General features: G+C 38.2%; 1 protein-coding gene across 1 annotated transcript in view; it reads right to left on the bottom strand.

The window, feature by feature from the left end:
• The window catches only part of GADL1 (GAD like acidic amino acid decarboxylase 1), a 239,210-nt gene that overhangs the window by 62,547 nt on the left and 157,206 nt on the right, over positions 1-19,457 (bottom strand). Inside the window, exons 2-6 of the mRNA XM_085311799.1 lie at positions 7,811-7,980; positions 6,797-6,923; positions 5,022-5,112; positions 4,232-4,338; positions 2,704-2,819 (exon numbers count right to left, since the gene is read on the bottom strand). Coding sequence (XP_085167925.1) covers positions 2,704-2,819; positions 4,232-4,338; positions 5,022-5,112; positions 6,797-6,923; positions 7,811-7,980 — 611 coding nt within the window. The remainder of the gene's footprint in view (positions 1-2,703; positions 2,820-4,231; positions 4,339-5,021; positions 5,113-6,796; positions 6,924-7,810; positions 7,981-19,457) is intronic.

A 19,457-nucleotide genomic window follows, 5' to 3' on the forward strand; every position in this document is an offset into this window, starting at 1 on the left:
GTGTGCTGCCATAGTATTAACTATAGTTGGACAGTTTTCTTTTCCTAACGAGCTTGCAAAAAGAAAGTAACCTTCCCCTATGCTCATTAAAATAAAAGATAAGTTTTCTTGATTTTGAAAAGTTTCCTAGAAACATGATTGCACAGAGCAATTACATTATCATGAGATTGCTTTATTTCTCATTTTTTCTTGTTGTAACTTTAATAAGGACAAGGATGACTCCCACTTTGCTACTTTTGTGATCAAGTTGCACTGGAGACGAATTTAGTTTCTTTGCATTAATAATAAAATAAAATAAAAAGCTTAGCACCACCATGGACCATCCAACTGTTTACACATCCTCTTCTACCCTCAGTTGTATCAAATTGAGTAATTTCTACTTTTCAGACCAATGCAGTAAGCTCTTGGGTCAGGATGAAGTTCAGATGGGACTCACATGTAGCCAAAGGTGGTAACAGGCTGACATCTACAACTATATCYGTACTCAGGCATTAGAGAAATACTAATCATGCTTCAGGAAAGTAGAGCACAATTTGTCTAATACTACTGCCACTATCTCAAGAATCATGCAGGAATGGTCCAGAAAGAGAATTATTGAGTAGAAGCATAAACAGTTTTCATTGTATATAACCATCAGTTTAAGTAGCTAACCATTTTATTTTCATTAGATTAGGACACCACTTAAAATTTCTTTCAATTTCATTACCACAGGAAAAAAGTAGCCTTTTCCTTGTTGAAGGCCATACAGAATATGTGAGGACCTCGGAACAAACACCTTTGTGTCACCCAAAAACATTAACTGTCATTGGGGGCCACGTTTTTTTTGTTTGTTGATTCCTTCTTACCAATGCCTTCAGATGATTATAATCTCATGGCTTCTTCATACACACACAGTTTGCCTTATCTACTTTGAAGCTAAACACAGGATTCAACTTTTTCAAGACCATTTTTATTGTTGCCTGCCTAGTACAAGGCAGGTTTCTGTTCTCCAGGTACTTCTTCAGTACAAAGAAACATAAAATACTAAATAAAAGAAGCCTCAGTTAAAGCAAGTAAGTTAAGCATGTAAGTTCTCTTGCCACACTGTCTTATTTTTACTGTAGGCTGTTTTTAAAATATATTCTCAATAATAACACTATCTGAACTAAAACAACTTCCAAAAGGTAACACAATTTGGACTCAGTACAAATGGATCTAGAATAAGGATGCATGAACGTGTGCATCCCTTTCCTCATAACTGGGAATAAACCCTAGAGCTCCTAAACAACATTCACAATGCCTACATACCAGAAGCAGCAGCTATACAGTAAGTGATTACTAAATACCAAAGATAAAATGGTTTTTCAAGTCAAGCAAAATATTGCAGATCAAGAGCATCACCCCTATAAGTAATTTATTGACTTATTTTTCCTCATCAGCTCTACACTTTATAGTTCTCTGGTGAAGCAAAGATACCAGAATAAATTCATTCTGGAGGTCAAATAAAAATGTCCTGAAATAATTTTTTTTTTTTGAAGTAAGAGTGTACTTACTAGTTAAATCTCACAGTGAAATCAAGTATTATTACTTGATGAAAAATAGATGTTATTCATTTCAAAAGCATAAAGTAAAATGTTTCAATCTCATTTTTTCTCCTTAGTTTTTTTAAAGATGAAATGAGATGTATTAAGCATGAACTGTCRTATCATTACATAGACACACTTCTCAGAAAGAAAAAAAAATATTTTGCCTGAAAAAAAATCACTTTATTTAGGACACCAAGCTTCAGTTCCAAAAATGTATATCCTGTCTTAGACAACTCAAGCAATGCTTATATCCCTCAGGCCCCATCAGAATAAACCTTTCTATGTACACTGTAAACTGTTCAGAGCATAAATTTAAGATCTAAGATTACATTAGCAACCATATACTTCCTAGGATAAGATTGTGATCTCCACTGGGACCTTAGATAGTAGAATCAGAACTAATAACATCTCTGTGCTAATCCAACTATAAAACTCTTAAAGTTGGAGGGACAGTTGAAAAAAAAGAACCTCTAAAAAGATTAACTGGAAGAAATGCATGAACCTAACTGTTTTCCTCARGCAGTTTGGACAGAATTTTATTCAATAATTTTAAAATTAGTCAGATATTTTCAATTATTTAAAGAAGAGCTGTCTAAAGATCTGGCAGGCTTTGCCCAAATACTTTATGCTAGTTTTGGTTTGCTACCACAGCCAATCTGCATTCAGACACAAGGCAAAGGAGGAGCTACRGAGAGCCATCTCACTGGTCCACAACTGCTCAGCCCAGAACGAATTAAAGCTGCGAGGAAAGAAAGCTTTGACATACAAAACCTACATATGGTTGCTGGTAGATATTATGCTGTGGGAAGTCAAGTGCAGCAGATCTCCACCATACCSCACATGCATTTTACTTCAGGTTCGTGTACAACCTATTCTTGTATCAGCAGTTTGCTCAACTCAGTTCAAAAGCAAGAGCCTGTTTTCCTTCTGACAGCAAGAGAGCTTCTGCAGGTAAATTTACCATCAGATTTCCCTACATAGCTCCCATGCTTCATATCGTACACAGATGACAAGTTTATTGCACCAGAGCCCCAGGACAAATACAGTCAAATTATATAATTTCGCATCCATTGAAGAACAAAAGTTCATTATTTTCATTGCAGAACTTCTAACAAAAGCTTTTTTGTTTTGTTTTTACCTCTTCTGAAGTGAACAGGACCAGTCTTGGCAAGCCTGAAAGCCCTTTTTCCTTTATTTCAGGACAAAATTTGTATCTAGCTAAGTTCATAGCATACATATTAGAAACAGAGCCACCTGCAGAAAGAAATACATAAACATCACATTAGTTACAATCCTGGCACCCACTGTGTCTGACTGCCTGACTGATCAGCAAAACAATAAAATAAAAATAAATCAGAGACATAGCCTAGAGACACATCCATAACAGCTCACTTCTCCTACAAAAGCCTACAGATAAGAAACACACTTTAGGCTGTACAGTATGCATGAAAATAGAGTGGGTTTGAACACTCTTTGGGGATATTTTTTAAAGAGGTAAGAACTGTGACCCAGCAGTCTGCCATGACAGAGAACACTCTTGAKAGCTCCTTCTGACTTGTACTGAAGCAATGCCAGCTCAGCCACCTGTGGGAGCAGAAGAAATCTCTTAAGAAACCAGGTCTCAGAGCATTAAGAGCAGAAAAAGTCTATCAGGGAAAAAAAAATGTGAGTGCGAACTGGAAGTTCTGCAGGGCAAAGCCCAAGGACCTGGACAGTGTTTCTTAACTTAAAAGAACAGAAGGAAATTAAAAAAACTATATAGAACTAGCACAAAAAAAGGCACATCTTGACAGGATCCTGGTAAGTTTGAATTAAGCAATTCTGCAGTAAAAACAAGGAGTCTACTGAAAATACACATCAAAATCTGAGGCAAAAAAAAAAAAAAATCAGTCTTAATAAATTTTACCTCACAAGTTTTCCAGGAGATTCTAGTTTATTTTTCTACTATTTACATGTAGGATAGAATTACTGGAGGAGGGTTTTTTTTTTTTTTTTGGTGGGGGGAAGGGGTGGAAAGGAGGTTAAAATCATTTACCAATTTAATTACCTTGCTCTCCCCCAAACTGTTAGAAAAGCTTCATATCTAAGCTAATRATTTTGTATAGGATCTGGGAAGTAGTATTATTATGCTTCATTACCATACATTGTGCTGGAATGTTCCTTTACCCAACTTTYGAAAACTGGCCTATCAAGAAGCTTAGGAAACATTTCAAAATAACATTTCAAAATATTGTTACATTTAAAGGAGTTCCTGATGCTCCCACTAAGATAAACTGTGGCACCCGCAGGTGACAGACAGAATAYAGAGTGCCCTTACACACCACTGGTTGACATCTGGTACTTAAATCAGCTTCCTGTCTGTCAGTCAAWGACTCAGTCTAGTAAAGCTGTTGCTATTGTGGTTAATAAGATCAGGAAGGGCTTCAGTTACAAAGAATTAACTTTCCACATAATTATTTTTCAGTGTAGAAGTGTTTACATTCATCTGCTGATCAAATTTATAACAATTATTACTAGAAACGCGTAAGAGCCTGGATGAAATAGTTTTCATCTGTGCATCACTGGATTTTGCATGCATTTTCAAATATTTTACATGAATCAAATGTTCATAGAATTACTGTCTCTGCTGGTTTATAACTCAGGTTGAAAATCTGAACTGTTCTTACCTGGATTAAATATGCCATCACCTTCTTCCCAGCCTATGAACTTGATCATTTTCTTGATAACCGCTTCTTCCACTAACAGAAATACAGGAGATACTTCATATGTATATCTGAACAAACAAAAGCATCATGATTGGTATTAAGACTATAGAACCCCTGCTACAGAACGCTGCTAAAATTAGGTAAAATAAGGTTTCTTGCACCTTTCTCTGATGTATCAGAAGCTGACAACCATCAGCAATAAAACTCTAAACTAAATATACTATGGATGCAATACGGTAGAACAATTGTTCAGTTCCTCACAGCATCAGAAAAAATGACAGTGGAAGTGTTAGAGTTCGATTTTAATATAGGTCACATGCTTAAACTTCAGCTTTATTAACCTACTGGAAGCAACAGTTGCATTTTTGTTTAGGCTCTATACCTGCAAGTAAACTGTAGACAGGTAACCATTTACATTCAGCTCTGTGCAGAGTACTTCAAAAGAACTAAACATTTCAATAAGTTTGGTAAATTCATTTTTCTTCACCAAGTTAWGAAGTAGTTTAGGTTTAAAAGAGCTGTAAAAAACAAAACAAAAAAAAAACCCTACCACATAAACTAGAAAAAAAGCCCTCATCTGCTTTGCCAAGTTTCTGGTGAGCTATTCAGTCAACTCAAACCACTTTCTTTCCCAAATTCCTGCATAATTCCTACCTTCTCTGTAACACTAAAAACAGAAATCAGAAGGGGGAGGGGCTGCAATTGGAAAAAGCATGTTTGATGCATCACAAAGATAAAATAGTACACTTACACACTTGGGTTCAGTGCTTCTGTAATGAAACGAGCCACTAACGAGTAATAATCTATTCCAGCATATAGCTGATTGAAAAATCTTGGATGACCTGAAAATATAAACATGAAAAGCAAGCATTGATAGTCTATATATGAAAAAATAACATATCACAAGCCCTCTCAGCTGAACATAGAGCTCTCAAAAGCACAATAATTCATTCCATCATTCTCTCATTTTTCTGGACATGCTTTCCTTTTCTGAGGTTAGATACTAGTGTGAAAGTAAAATTTAAAAGCATTTTCTGGTCCCAAAACAAGGAGAGATGTTGTGAATGCACAGAACAAATGTAGGCTGTTCATAAGTTTTACAAATTAAAAAAGAAAGTGATCAACAACTGAGTACATACAGTGGCTTCTAACTGTGGTCTAYAGAGGCCACAATGGACATTTAGCCAAATTTTGCTAAGCTTCAGAACACAGGAACCTGCCAGTTCCAGGCAGCTTCGCCTGTGATCTCCACAAACATCTGCATATTGACAGAGTCAGGCAGTAAAAGAGTTTGGAAAATCTTGCTCCAGACTTAACATGAGAAGTTCATAGAAAGTGTCTAATTGCCTTGAAACACTGGAATGTAACTAAGCTATGAGAGAATTCTAGTCTAATGCCGACTATTAAAGCAAGTCAGTTCAGCAATAAGATCACTAATTAAATTTTAACCCACAGCATGGTACTTCTATGTGCAGAAGAGGCTAAGCTTTATGACTCAATGCATATGATACCTGAAGCTTTCATAAATGTTTCTACTTATAATAAAAACCATGTGCAAAGCATATTTTTTCTATTTTAATGTCCTTTCTAAGGTGACACAATGTAATAAATGAAAATTTGAAGACAATTTACAAAAGTAAGAAACAGAACATCTTCCAGTAACTCAGGAATGCAATCTGCATCTAATTAGTACACTGATCCTTTAGATTAGTAATGTTACCTTTCAGCAGTTTTCAAAGATGTCAGTTTACTCTCAAAATTATTTTATGGTTTTATTTTGTAGCAGCAGGGACTGTGGCAGGGAACAAACCTAGGAAATGGGCAACTAATTAAATCAAAGGTCCTACACACTTTCCAAAATACAGCCTAAGCTATGCATCTGAAATCCTGAGCTTCTGATACATTACACTATTTCCTGGACAGAGGTTACTCATCTCTTTCTGCTAARATCTAATTATACAATACATGCTGCAGAGATGTTAGCTGTAGAGCACTAATCCTGCATATTCTTCTCATACTGTCTGGAACAGGAATTGCCGCCAATTAGCAAATTAACACCCTGTAGGACTACCGTTCACTAGAGGGCAATAGCAATCACTGCTAGGAATGTATCCTTATTTGTGTAAGGGCAGTGACAGTGACTTTACTCCTTGTTACTCAGACAGCAGAGTCACACACAGCAGTCCTTCTCCTCTCTGTTTTGCTTAATTCTTATATTGTACCTGTYTAGAGAACTTCCACAAAGTTCAAAGCAGCTGAATCTACCATTAATGTCAATGCTTAAGCACTAGAGGAATTAGTTTTTGATTGGTTTGCCATGATTACACATTCCAGTCAAGCACAGACACCTCTGGTGATGAGCATTCAAACAGCTGAAGCACAACCAAAAGTTTGCATACACATATACACAGGAAGAAAACAGATACTCACACCTCTGGYTTCCCGAAAAGTAACAAAACTTTGTATAAGTTTTGCCTTTCTACATTACTATACAACAAAATACATCACTAGAAATCAAATTCCTACTGGTTTTGACGCTGTATTGTATAACATCTTGGCAGAGTTGCAAGAGCTTCTGATGAGATTCTCCAGTGTCCCTCATTTCCAGATCAAGAATCATTTTCAGTGTTTCAGGAGCCCGCCATTCACAAACCTAGTGATTGGGAGTGGGGAGAYGTGAGCAATGACTAGGTTAGCCAAGAGGAAGAGAGTTATAAAGGTACTACATAAGCACCACAGTCAGCACTGGYTTCAGAAAACTGCCCATTGGAGTGCAGCACACCACCAGAAAAAGTCTCTAGTAAAATGGTCTAATTGGGAACTCAAGTTCTATTGTGTCTCAGGCATCCTCTGATCATGAATAAGAACTTGGGTGGGGAGGCCTGGAAGGAGAAGACTGGGAGGAGAAGGTGTGCCTGTTAGCACGCTGGGATGTGAAAAGCCAGCTTGGAGGCTGAAAACCAGGCTACTGCATTCATGGTTTGTATATCCTAGCTAGCAGCAAGAGCCCTGCAGTCAAATTCTGTCCTTAGCTAAAGGCGTAGCATTTTCAGGTGCTGTTCTGCCAACGGGTGGGAGCAACGGGGGCACACCCCCAGCAAGCATGCTTCATTTCAGTGCCTCTCCAAATGCTCCTTCGTAAGCAGGGCTTCCACGAAACACAGAGCAAACTCATAATGTTACCCTTCCACAGTGGTACCACATCCACTGTTCCTCCTTCTCTAATACAGTTTACTCATACAGAATAAAGAAACAAAACCAAAAAATCCCCCTTCCCCTTCCATCCATTTGTCAACTAAAAGTGACCTTTGTACTTCGAGATGAAAAACAGTTTTCTTGCAAATATGTATGGTAATTATTATAGAACTWTCTAATAACATATGATCTTTTTTGATTTGGAATGATATCCTTCCATTTCAGAGCCAGACACCCCCTAAAAGCAATTTTGATGCCTTTTAAAGTGCAATAAAATACAGCTTAGAAAAATCAGATTTATTGCTTATTATATTTGTTACAAATTTTCAAAAACAAAGACTTTACCTTCTCTGTTATATCATCAGCTTTCTGGATTACTTCTTCCATTATAATCTTACAGGCCTCTTCCACAAACTTCTCTCCCGCTTTCGAGTCCATTATTGGACCATTTAGGACAACTCCATCCACCAAGACAGCATTCTTCTTCTGGAGCATCTCCTGTTTGTAAATATCAACTGTAACATAAATAACCCCCCATTAGAATGAGGCCTGGATGATCAAAWCAAACTAGAAAATATTCTCTCACTGTTGATGATTTACTACAGGAAAGAACTCCCATGGACTTTTCACATGTATGAGCATCCTAGATTTTGGTGAAAGCACCTTTACAGACAGAAAAGCTACTTCTATTACTTTAAATCTAGACTGTTATTACATAGAAAATAATAGCCTGCAGTATGATATCTACTTTCTGTAGCATACAAAAGCATGCAAGGCAACTTCCAAACACACAGAAAAATACAATTCTGGACTAGAAAACAGTACAGGTGCATAAATAGAGAGGGCGTGAGGWAAGAGGCATTCTTAGTTGAAAATGCTTCCTTTCACACATCATCCCYTCCATTCCCCCTTTTGTTCAATGAAATAATTCCCAGCTTCTTTTCCCATATTTTCATGCTACTCCTTCCTACCAGCCAGTTCTATTGCTCCAAGTTGCCTGCATCCTTCTCAAATTGTTTCACAGACCTCTTTTTCACTCCATAAAGATAAAACCTCTCCAGACTGCTGTCACTATCACATACCTGTATTTCACTTCTCTCCGCTTCTATCCCATTAAGTGACCACATTCACCTATTACAGCAATTTGGCATGCAGATTATCACTTCTTCCACAGTGATATCTTTCTCCCCCCTCATCTTCATCYATGGCACATATTCTGCTGCTGTGTTCCCTAAACACATTACTACTTTCTCCTTTACATTACTTCTGAAAGGGCACTTCATCCAGGATACCTATAAGATACTTGCTAACTATGGCAACCACGTATCTATTTCATGTATTGATTTCATAAGGCAAGATCAGGACTCCAGTTTTAATCAACTTAAGGATAGAGGAAAGTGAGACATTCAAAGATGTCAAGGGAACAGGTTGAGACATCTGAAACAGTATAGCGCTGAAATGAGAAGCGGTAACTTACGTATCAATATTAACCAGGTTAGAGAGAGCACCTGTCCACTGATCTCTCTCTAGAATAGCTACAACGCAAGAAACCAGGCAGCATTATCTTGAAGAGTTTTCTCCAACATCTACAGTGAGGATAGKGACAGCGTAAATATGTCTGAAGGGGTAAAGTCTATGTGCTTTATCTTCTGCTTTGCTTTTTGCTCCAGTTACAAAGTGCAGAAGAAAGGTAGCCTTCCCCCCCCACCATAGGTCTATATAAACAGCTGAACAGTGTGAAGTACGTTCACAATTCTTACCATAACAACAGCTCCTCATACAGAAGAGGCAACCAAAGGAAAACAACACTGCCTAGAAAGGTTGATAACTCTTGAGGGTCCACTGACTTAAAGAAATCCTGTCAAACTCATCAGCTTATACTTACAGGTGACTCAGTTCTTTAGTTTGCTTCCACTCATTAGGACAAATATAACAAACAATATCAAATTCTAATGTAAGATGGAACCTCAGGCTTCTCATAATTCTGGTGACGAAAAAGAAGACCAGCCTCTGCCTTTCTGAAACTACTTCTAGTTTTAAGCCAAATATGCTAAGTTTTCATGAACAGCCTTCTGCACGTTGTTACTGTCCCATACGTGATGTGGGACAGATACAGAGCTGGCAGGTAAACAGGACTGCATCTTCAACAAGAAAAGAAGGAAAATCCTACACATCAGAGAGGTCAGTTCCTATCATGCTTCCCAGCATGGGCATCATACAGAAATTACAGCTTTGAAAATGTCTTAGAGGTTTCCTTCTGAAAACATAAGCTAGTARGTCAGCCTTAGAAGACTTAAAGTACTAGGTATTAACAAAGAACGTGATGGCATTAGCTCTTTGGGCAGACAGAACAGGGACTATTTTTGGATTAARAGTCAGTTTTCCCTTTGATGCATGTATAGCTCCCTTGAGTGCTAACCAGAGTTTAATATAAACACAGGAAAGCTCAGCCTCATCATCTCCTGGAGATAATGCTATCTCCGAGTACGTCAAAGGCGCTCCATCTCTACAGAACAGAGAACAGGATCTGAAAAAGCTGTATGGAGGGAAATGACTCTCTCTCTCTCAGAACACAGATATTAATGCTTCCCTTGGTTACAGAACCATCCTAAAGTAGAAACAGTGGAGGGGAAGAACCCTCCCACCCCTCTTTTTGTTCTACTCTGCTCTGGGGTCTCTACTAAAATCAGAGCTCTGCAAAAGCTTTCTCTGGTAACTGCATCAGCCCTATTTTTAATACTGTTACACAGAGATGCAATACTAGTAACTTCCTTGACTTTACAATAACCTCTTCAGGATTTCCRTGGAAAGGATTACTTTTTCTACCAATTCTTTGGGGGGCCAGATGATGGGCACAACAACAGTTCAATATTTCAAGCAAGTTTATTCACCTATAAATACAATTTTACAGTCTCCAGCAGATGTTTTGCAGAGCCAGAGGAAGAAAATATCATCAGAAAAAAAAGGTTCATAGCCTACCCCTACATCACAAACATCTGTTTTGGACCTTAGGCAAAGTCTGTGAAAGAAAGGCAAAGCAGAGGGATCAGAGGGAAGAGAGGGAAAAGAGCCTTCACTTCAATGGCATTTAATGAAATAATATGCCTTGCAATTATTTGATCGCTTGCTCCATAACTTTGATTATCACCATTTCAATCTGAACTTGATCAGCTAAACTCTGCCTGGGAATATATAATCAGATTATTAATGTAAAATAAGAGGAACAACTATTTCATAGTTAACAGCTCAAATTGGCACTAAACATGCATTTTCTCTGAGGTAAAGACCTTCAGATTTTGTAAACCACTGTTACATGTATATATCATTTCTAACTCGTTATTTTACTGCAAATCTTAACAATAGTTAATGTTCTACTTATAACTGATTTCTGGAGTTCTTATGAGAGTCCCAAACTCTTCTTTATTTAAAAGTGTGTTCCTTCTTTGTTGCAGAATAATCTTGAATAGCAAAAAGAAAAGTAAGTGATAAAAATATGAATTTCTAAAACAGAATCTATTTTTTAAATTTTTTTAATCTTTTTTAAAAAAAACTTTGATAAATTTATTATGTTTTAGCTGGGTAAACCTCCACAAACACTGAAGTTTCACTTTTAGTGTCACACTATCCATATTACATTGCATGCTTTTTAATGCTTTCTCAAAGGTCAACATCTAAGCTATGAAACGTACACACCATACACACTGATTATCTTTAAGTGCTGTCCCTTACAAAAAAAATGCTTAAACTCACAAATGCTCAAAAACGTTATTTTTCAAGCATTTTAGGCCTTTTACTGATCTGTCTCAAATGCATCCGATTGCATTAAAGGACCTCTTTATGATCCACGTGTAACCTGCATATAGAAAGAACATCTTTCCACATGCAGCTCTTGTTTTCCAAAAACACGGCGAGAAAATGACTTAGAGATGCAGCAGCAACAAACACATTCCCTTTGCATTTAAGAATATAGAAGCTAAGTCCTAAGTAGACTCAGAAGACAGGCATCCAGAAAGCATATCAAATGCAGTTTCAACTAAATGGCTCCAGACCTGAAACAGAACTAAAACTTCACTAAATGGAAGTGCTTTAAATCAGAGATTAAGGATTATTGACTGCTCAAAATAGCCTTCTCCAAAAGGAGAAGGCTTGATCTTGGCTCCGGTTGAAGGTAATTAGGGATTTAACCACTGGCTTCAGCAGAGGCAGGATCAAGCCCATAATTCTGACCCTTCATCCCAAGTGAAATATTCAATTGCAGCAGCTGAAGGATTTTAAACTAGCATTCCAATTTTAAGATCAATATTATTTTCCCAAAAGAAAACATAAATTAATTGGAGCTAAAGCAATGTACAGAAAAACAAACATTTTTCAGATGCTTCTATATCTTTATGTAAGCGCTACCAGCTATTTTAAAACCTGCATCTGTGTTTGCATAAATATATGGAAACTTTCACTGCTAAATTCTTGCGCTGCAATAAGAAACTCTAGCCTTGTACTTGGCACATTCTGACGACATTTGGAAAAGTATAATAAAATGCCCAGAAAGATTTACTGCTTACAACGAAGAGACGGAGACAGAAGGGTTTTTTTTGTGAAAGAATAGCTTGTGCTTCAACGTCAGAGCCAAAACCTGCTCCGTTTACACTGTACTAGCGCCACCAACTATTTAAGTGAATGAAAATGGCTGACTTTGACCAGAGTTTGATTTCTGCTCTGTAACAAATGCAGTAATAATTGTCAACGTTAACAAGAAACGGATTTTAAACTTCTCATCATGTATGATTTAGTCATGGTTCTTCTTTCAAAAACTGTAGTATATTATTTGTATGTGTAGAGCAAAACGAGTGAACTTCAGTTTCAAACTCTCCACAGCACCATTAAACTAGATAACAAACTAGGTAATTTTTGTTTGTTTTTAATGTTTGATATACAGTATGGCACTGACAGTCCACACCACCTGGACTGTCAGTGCCATACTGTATATCAAACATTTAAAACAAACAAAAATTATCTAGTACTATGCAACTGCTTGAATTCCTTGGCATACATAATTTTACAAGAACTTTTGTTTCTTTAATCACCACTTTGTGTAGACAAAAAAAAAGAGTAAGGTCACTCTACTTTTAAGGTAAAATATATTGATTCTTAGCCAACCAATTTCCCAAGCCTGTTGCCAATTAAAACAGATGTAGCTTTGTTAGAATCCAGTATACAAGTTGACCCAGTGTCCTGGAAAAGCCACGCAAGTGAACAAAGTATGCAAAGGCATGGTAGGGTTCATGCAATTGCTCCTATACTATATGGTCCCATCTTCTGGGTTTATGGACAACACCTGCGGACAGGAAACAAATTGGGTGCCACCTTTCCAAAGGTCTGCAACAGCCCCCTGCATACAGGAATCCTCTCCCTGCAAAAACRCAAAAGTGACCTTTGCGAAGCAGGACTGGAGGCAGAGAGAAGTGCTTGCGTCTGGCCTCAACAGCCGCTCAGCAGGCCTTTCCAGCAGACTAGTTGCACTAAAGGGCAACTGTACAACAGAGTCCTTTTCTCTGTCCCATGCCTAAATTTCCCATTCTGAAAGGAAAGGCTGGAAGGATAGAGAGGATCCTGGACAAGATTCACAATCACTAATATCTTAGCACAGACCTTGGATTCCTACCAGACCAAGGTCCTGCCTTCAGYGATATTCCCAGAATCCCGAACAGGCACCGTATCAGTCAAATGCTCGTAAYGTGTTGTGCCCAGTCATAGCCTTCCGAGTGCTTTCTATACACGACAGTACTATGTAGGACATTATTAAAAAGAGACAGAAGTTAAGAAAMAGGAATCTTTATGCAGCCAAACTCAGGAATAGATGTTAATATTTAATAATGACATTTTGATGCCCCAACCAAGTAACTGAAGGAGTGATTCATGCTATAGTACTTCCAATTATGGAAACAACCTGTGGAAAATTGGAATTCACCTTGATATGAAACTGAGAAATGGCAGTTGCCAACTATGAAGTGGAAATCCTAACTCCCTGACCCCAGTGAGATTCTGCCGGCTCACATGTTCTAACTCTCAATGTCTGCCAACAGCATAGAGAGCATCTCAGATATAAAATGCCTTTTATTTTAATTAAAAGTTTCCACGTTAGTACTGAACGCTTTGTGCCTCCTTTTTCTGTGAGAAAGTGAGTGTATTTGCAACATACAAGTCAGTTACAGGCACTGTGCAAGGGATATCAAGGTCTAACAACTTCAGGAAGTAACAAATTCAGGGGGTTGAAATGTGATGGAAATGACCAATCTGTGTGTGACCCACAAAATATAAAGAACCTCTCAAATTTCTATACTCCCCACTGGAAAAAATGATGCAAAAATACAAGTTTTTTTTTCCCAAATGGAAGTTCTGCAACTTGATTTTAAAAGCAATGCCTGACAGCCTGTAATTTCATGCAAGAACTGTATTTTTAGCATTAACATAAAAACAATTTTTAACTCCAGTCTTTGAAAATTCAACTTAGAAAGCAGTAATTCAATAAAATAGAGCTTTCTGTGATTCAATAAAAGTTAAAATGTAAAAATAATTGAAGAGAAAATCTGTTTTCTTTTTAAGAAGGTTTACCTGTACATTCAAGTTAGTCAAAACAACTTTTTCCCTTCCTCACTTTTTTAAGCATCATAAACACTTCCTTTTTTTTTTCCCTACAAAGCATTTCCGATTAACTCTTCACTAATTTACGTCTACAACATTGTTCTGAGATAGATATACTCTTATTTACTCATACAAGGAAGTTGGTGCATAGTAAATTGGGATGTACCTTTCCAGCTCGCGAGGTTCTCTAAACTAGCTCCTATGTAAGTATTCTTAATCTATTAGTGTATTGTATGGAGCAAGGTAGTTTAATCCATCTTCAAAATGGAGTAAGCTGCCTTGCACTGATCTGTTCTTGCTGCAATGTAGTTACTAGATTAAAATGTGACTTTATAATTTACCACTCTGATTTCCATTTTTAGAAAATCCACAGTATTCTAGCTCAAAGACCTACTATGGCACTGGACAAATCATGTAACCTCTGTAGCTTGGTTCTGCTTATGCAAGATGGTGATCAAATTACTTTCTCTTTAATTTTCCATTGTATGCACATATACATTGACAATTTCCTAAGACAGAAGCCAAGTACAGTGCCTAACACTTCAGGCTGATGAGTACTGGCACACACACACACACACACACAAAAAAAAGACTAAACAAAAAACCCATACACTCCATAAAGCATGATAGTCATTTCTGGCCTTGTCTTGAAGGAGTAAAGGCTCAGCGTGCCAGTGCGAATCACTCAAGGGCTCCCAGACAGGTTAGCAGCAGAAGTAGAAACTAATCTGAATAAGGCTGGAAGATGGATATTGTCATGTATGGCTTTGCACACACTCCAGGGCTCCACAGATCCTCAAACCACTGTAACGTTGCTGGTCTGATCAGCAGAGACCAGCTGCATAGATGACACCCCAGGAGGGCTCTGGATGTATTGCTTTGCATTTGTGCTAGTCCTGCTTTTCTGAGGGAGTTTTGTCAAACCACTCCTGAGGTAAGGCCAGGCTGCAGAGTGACAACACACACCAAGTCCCAGCACGAGATGCTGGCAGTCCTCTTCAAGGGCAGTGGCCCAGATGACACCTGGCAGTAGCACAGGCCAACCGTGCCATGCACACTAGAGCTCACCAATGAAGCCATGCAAGTGCTGGCCAGCTATGGCAACTGGAACAGGCCCAGCTGCAGTCACTGCACCAGCTGCAGTGTGGCTGCACCTGTGACCCATCTTTATTTTTCTCTAAGCAATTACAGGCAGAACATGTATGTACTTTTTTTCTTTCTGACCATGCCAACACTTTCCAGCAGTCATTCCAGATCAGCATCAACACTGCAACCAAATACTTGGTATATACAGCATTTGTTGCTTGCTCTTTCCTACTCACCAAGTTGCACAGCTTTTTAATGTGTTAAATTGCATCAAAGAGGGATCAATAATCCCTGAACAATGGGGGAGGTCCGCATGAGAAAAATAAGTTTAAGCAGCTCAGTGAGACACAAGCTGTCTTGTAAGTAGGGGAAGGAAGCCAAACAGCTTATAATACTACCTTTCTTGTTGAGACCCTGACATTTGCCAACGGATAAGATCGTATTTCTGAGGCTTTTCGGACTRCATATGATGAGATGCGACAAAGGGCAGGGACATCCAAGCCTTACAGCCAAAAGCTGTTCCAAATGATCTAGATTTAACCAAGCCCTTTGTAGAGTTATTGCTGCTTCACTGACAAAAGTCCTTGGTCACTAGGAACTATTTTCCTCATCATATTTATAGCATTGGTAAATCCCTGGTCCACTAACTTTTTCCTTTAAACACTCCTCCAGGCACCAACAACAGCAACTAAGTCGCCTTAGTTTTTCACTAAGGAAAAATCAACATCATGTACACTGAAAAAACAGTAATATAGATGGATATACATTTAAACCAGGTCAAAGTCACCATTTATTACCCTAGTACTAACCCTGACTCACTGTATCTTTTTAATAATATTCACCAACWAAAATAACCTCCACCGATGTACCATAAACAACAACTGCCTACCTTTTAAATTTATTATTCCCTGATTGCACATGCATAAACTCCATTAATGCTGAAATACAATAACCTGCACACACAGATTGAAAAATGAAAAGAGGGAGGGAAAGAGGCCTCAATTTAGCATGTCCAAGTCCCATGAGCTGCTAATGCTTTATAAACAATTGTCTCCAACATCCTCTAGAGTTTGTGACAGAAAGATACAAAACAAAAATGTCTGCAAGAAATTTTTGTTTTTTGCAAAGCCTGAAGAGGTAGTTCTGTAAACATCTGGGGTGTACATTGGAACTATCTGTCTCAAATCTGACCATGAAAAGGAAAAAACAAACAAATCCATGTATTTTAATGTGCCCACATTTTGTGCTTAGAACATGTGGTAAAAGTTTATGCAAATACAAATGCCTGTTACAGAAGCAGGCAGCTTTAAATACTTAAGGCCAGGGGAATTAAGGTATACAAAAACTAAACTAACAGGCAAAATCAACAGAATTAGCATTCAGCAAGATCCCCTAATGCATTAAAGTGGTTGTATAAGTGACAATTCTTCTTTTTTGATTAAGGCATCTTCTAAGTTATTTATTTCTTAAATATCAAGTTAAGCTTCGTTGCTAGATGTCCATTGACTGAAGAAAATTTCATTAATTTTAAATCACAACGAACATATTCRCATAGAATGGCTTTGTTTGATGCCAACTTATTCCTTGCACACCTGTGTTTCCCTTCTTCCAAAGGCACAATTTTAAGATACAGGAGAGAACATATCTCTCTGCTCACACCAGAAAACTAACTATAGCGTCACACTACCAGAYGCTCAAAGACACTAACTTTCAGCACATTTACCATGTTCCACATTACACCTGTTTGAGATGGCACTGTCATACATGAAGTAAACATTTGCCAGTTCATCTCCCCATTCTGCTAGCAGACTTAAACCACGTAACTCCCCAAACACACCGCATATGCACAAAGTGGCTGGCGATTCAGAAGGCAGCATATTGCGTAAATGCTGGCTGCTCCCTTCCGTTTTTTCCAGCTCTATCTGTTGTACCTGATGAGCCAGTAAGGACTTGTTTGAGACTCTGCTTAATAAACTCAGGCTTTACGCCCCACAAGGGGGCATCTCCTCTTTTTTTAAGCACATTAATTCTCCAAGCTTTTTCCTCGCCAGAACAGCCTCGGAAAGCTACAACGATGCCAAATGACAGCTATGATTGAAAGACATATGCAGTCTGAACTGGCTGCTGCAGCTAGGAGCAGGAATCTGCAGCTTGGTCCCTATCCATATAGGAAGGTTTGCTACCGTTTTTGTCAGTGGAGGCATGCCTAAAAAATCCTCGGGCTCATACCTGCACAGTCAGCAAGGCTACCCTTGTGAACAGTAGTGATAATCGTAGAGAGAAATTAGGCTAAATTAGCAACAAGCAAAATGAATTTCATAAACGTACAATTTCATATATGCAAAGAATAAAAAAAAAAAGAAGAAGAAGGAGGAGGAGAAGATGATGTAATTTCCCAGGAGTGCTCCCACTGCTTTCATGACCACAGTAGCCTCTGCAAGGATAATTTTATACACTGGGGAACACATCCACGTCTCCACTGCAACTGTGTCCACTTTGCCAGCTGCTCCAGCTGTGCAAAGCAAAGACAGTACTACTGCTGCTTGTCTCTGCCACTCAGATGTTTTTGTACACACGTTTAACAGGATCCAGCTAAAAGCATGTACTATTCATACTGAAAGGAGAACTACCACACACAGTAGCCCACAAAGACTGATTTTTTTAAGGTAGAATCATGCTTGCTGGAAAAAGCAAAAAGATTTCAGCAGGCAGCAAAGGCTTTACCACCTCAGGAACTAAACAGCCCTATTTCTACAACTACTCAGCATGTCACTAGCAAAATCTTTCCCCAAGTCCCCAGTCACCTGAATCCATGAAACGGTTACAGCCAATACCACTAGCAAAAGCAACAGTGCAGCTCAACTTCCTTCAGCACCCTGCTGATGGGAAATACATTCAGGTTTCTGAACGTGAGAGTGCCTGGGGTAAAACACAACATATCAACAAAGTTAAAAGAAACAGAGGATGGGGAGACAGACYGAAGAATTTCTGATGAGAGAGAAAATATGTACAAGTTACAGATGCTATTCATTAGCAAGGCAGAAAGCCTGAAAAGCTTGCAGCAGCAGCCACGGGGAATATAATTGCACTAGCACAAGCAAATGGTTTTGGAAGGAGGCCTGTATCAGACTTTTGGCAGCATACTTTGGGCAGCATTTGAGCAAGAACACTATACTCAGCCAAAGAGAACACCAAGATCTGTCTTAAGCACACCACTAAAAGCATCTTTGGTGTTGTCTCAACAGAGGAAATTAAGATAACTGTATTTGAAATCAAACAGTCTTGGAGCTGCTACTAACATGGTAAAATGGCTTAAATGACTGCACACTACAACATACTTTAATGCATACTACAAGTGTCACGTAACTTTACTAAAGTTTATTCTACTCAAAGCAAATCAAACAAGAAGAAACCAGCATTAAATAAATGCCTGTAATTTCTCCCAAATACATTGTTATTTGGAGATTTTCCTCCAACAGAGTGCCAACGACTTAGTCCCCCCCCAACCCAAGAACACAAGACACAAGATAAGCTAGAAGACTTTCTCAACCTGGAAGTAACAACTTGGGGAAAAAAAAAAAGAAAAAAGTTTAACAGAACATATTTCTTTTAGTCTTAAAGAAGGATATAACCATGGATGAGGAGATCTCACTTTGGAAGAAGTGGAGGAACTCTTATCAAGAATAATGTTCTTGCGAGAAAGGGGACAGGCATCTGCCAACACTTCCTRTTTTTTGACTAGCAATAGGTTTCTTCTCACAAGACCACAGAAGTCCTTCTCTCTTAACCTTGCAATTAATTGCATATTTGAAACCTAAGCATGGCCACAATTTTTTCCTCTGCCATCTTCTAAGTTTCTCACCAAGCTTCACAACACATCAAACTGATTTTTCATTATGTTRTAAGATCTTCCTGTTAATGCAGGTTAAGTTAACTTGACATTACATTTACAAAAACAGGATTAACTTCTCCCTTCCCAAGATGTTTTGCTCCAAAGCAAATCACTGTATTGCCATGCCCGTTTTATTCTGGTGCCTAGAAAACAAACAAAAAAAAAAAAACAAAAAACAAAAAAAAGAAGAATGGCACCACTCTTTAATGATCATTTATTTCAACAAAAATACCATACCACAACACTTTTACAGTAACTGTTGCAAGCACTAAACCTTATTAAAGCATTCTGCGCATAACAGAAGGAGGATATAGAGGTATAGGGAGCRAGATTCAACAGGCAGCCTTTCCGCTCATCTCCACGCGCTCCTGTGGA

This window comes from Rhea americana, unplaced genomic scaffold, assembly GCF_003343005.1.
Source record: "Rhea americana isolate MKP2758 unplaced genomic scaffold, rheAme1 scaffold_35, whole genome shotgun sequence".
Classification (NCBI taxonomy): domain Eukaryota; kingdom Metazoa; phylum Chordata; class Aves; order Rheiformes; family Rheidae; genus Rhea; species Rhea americana.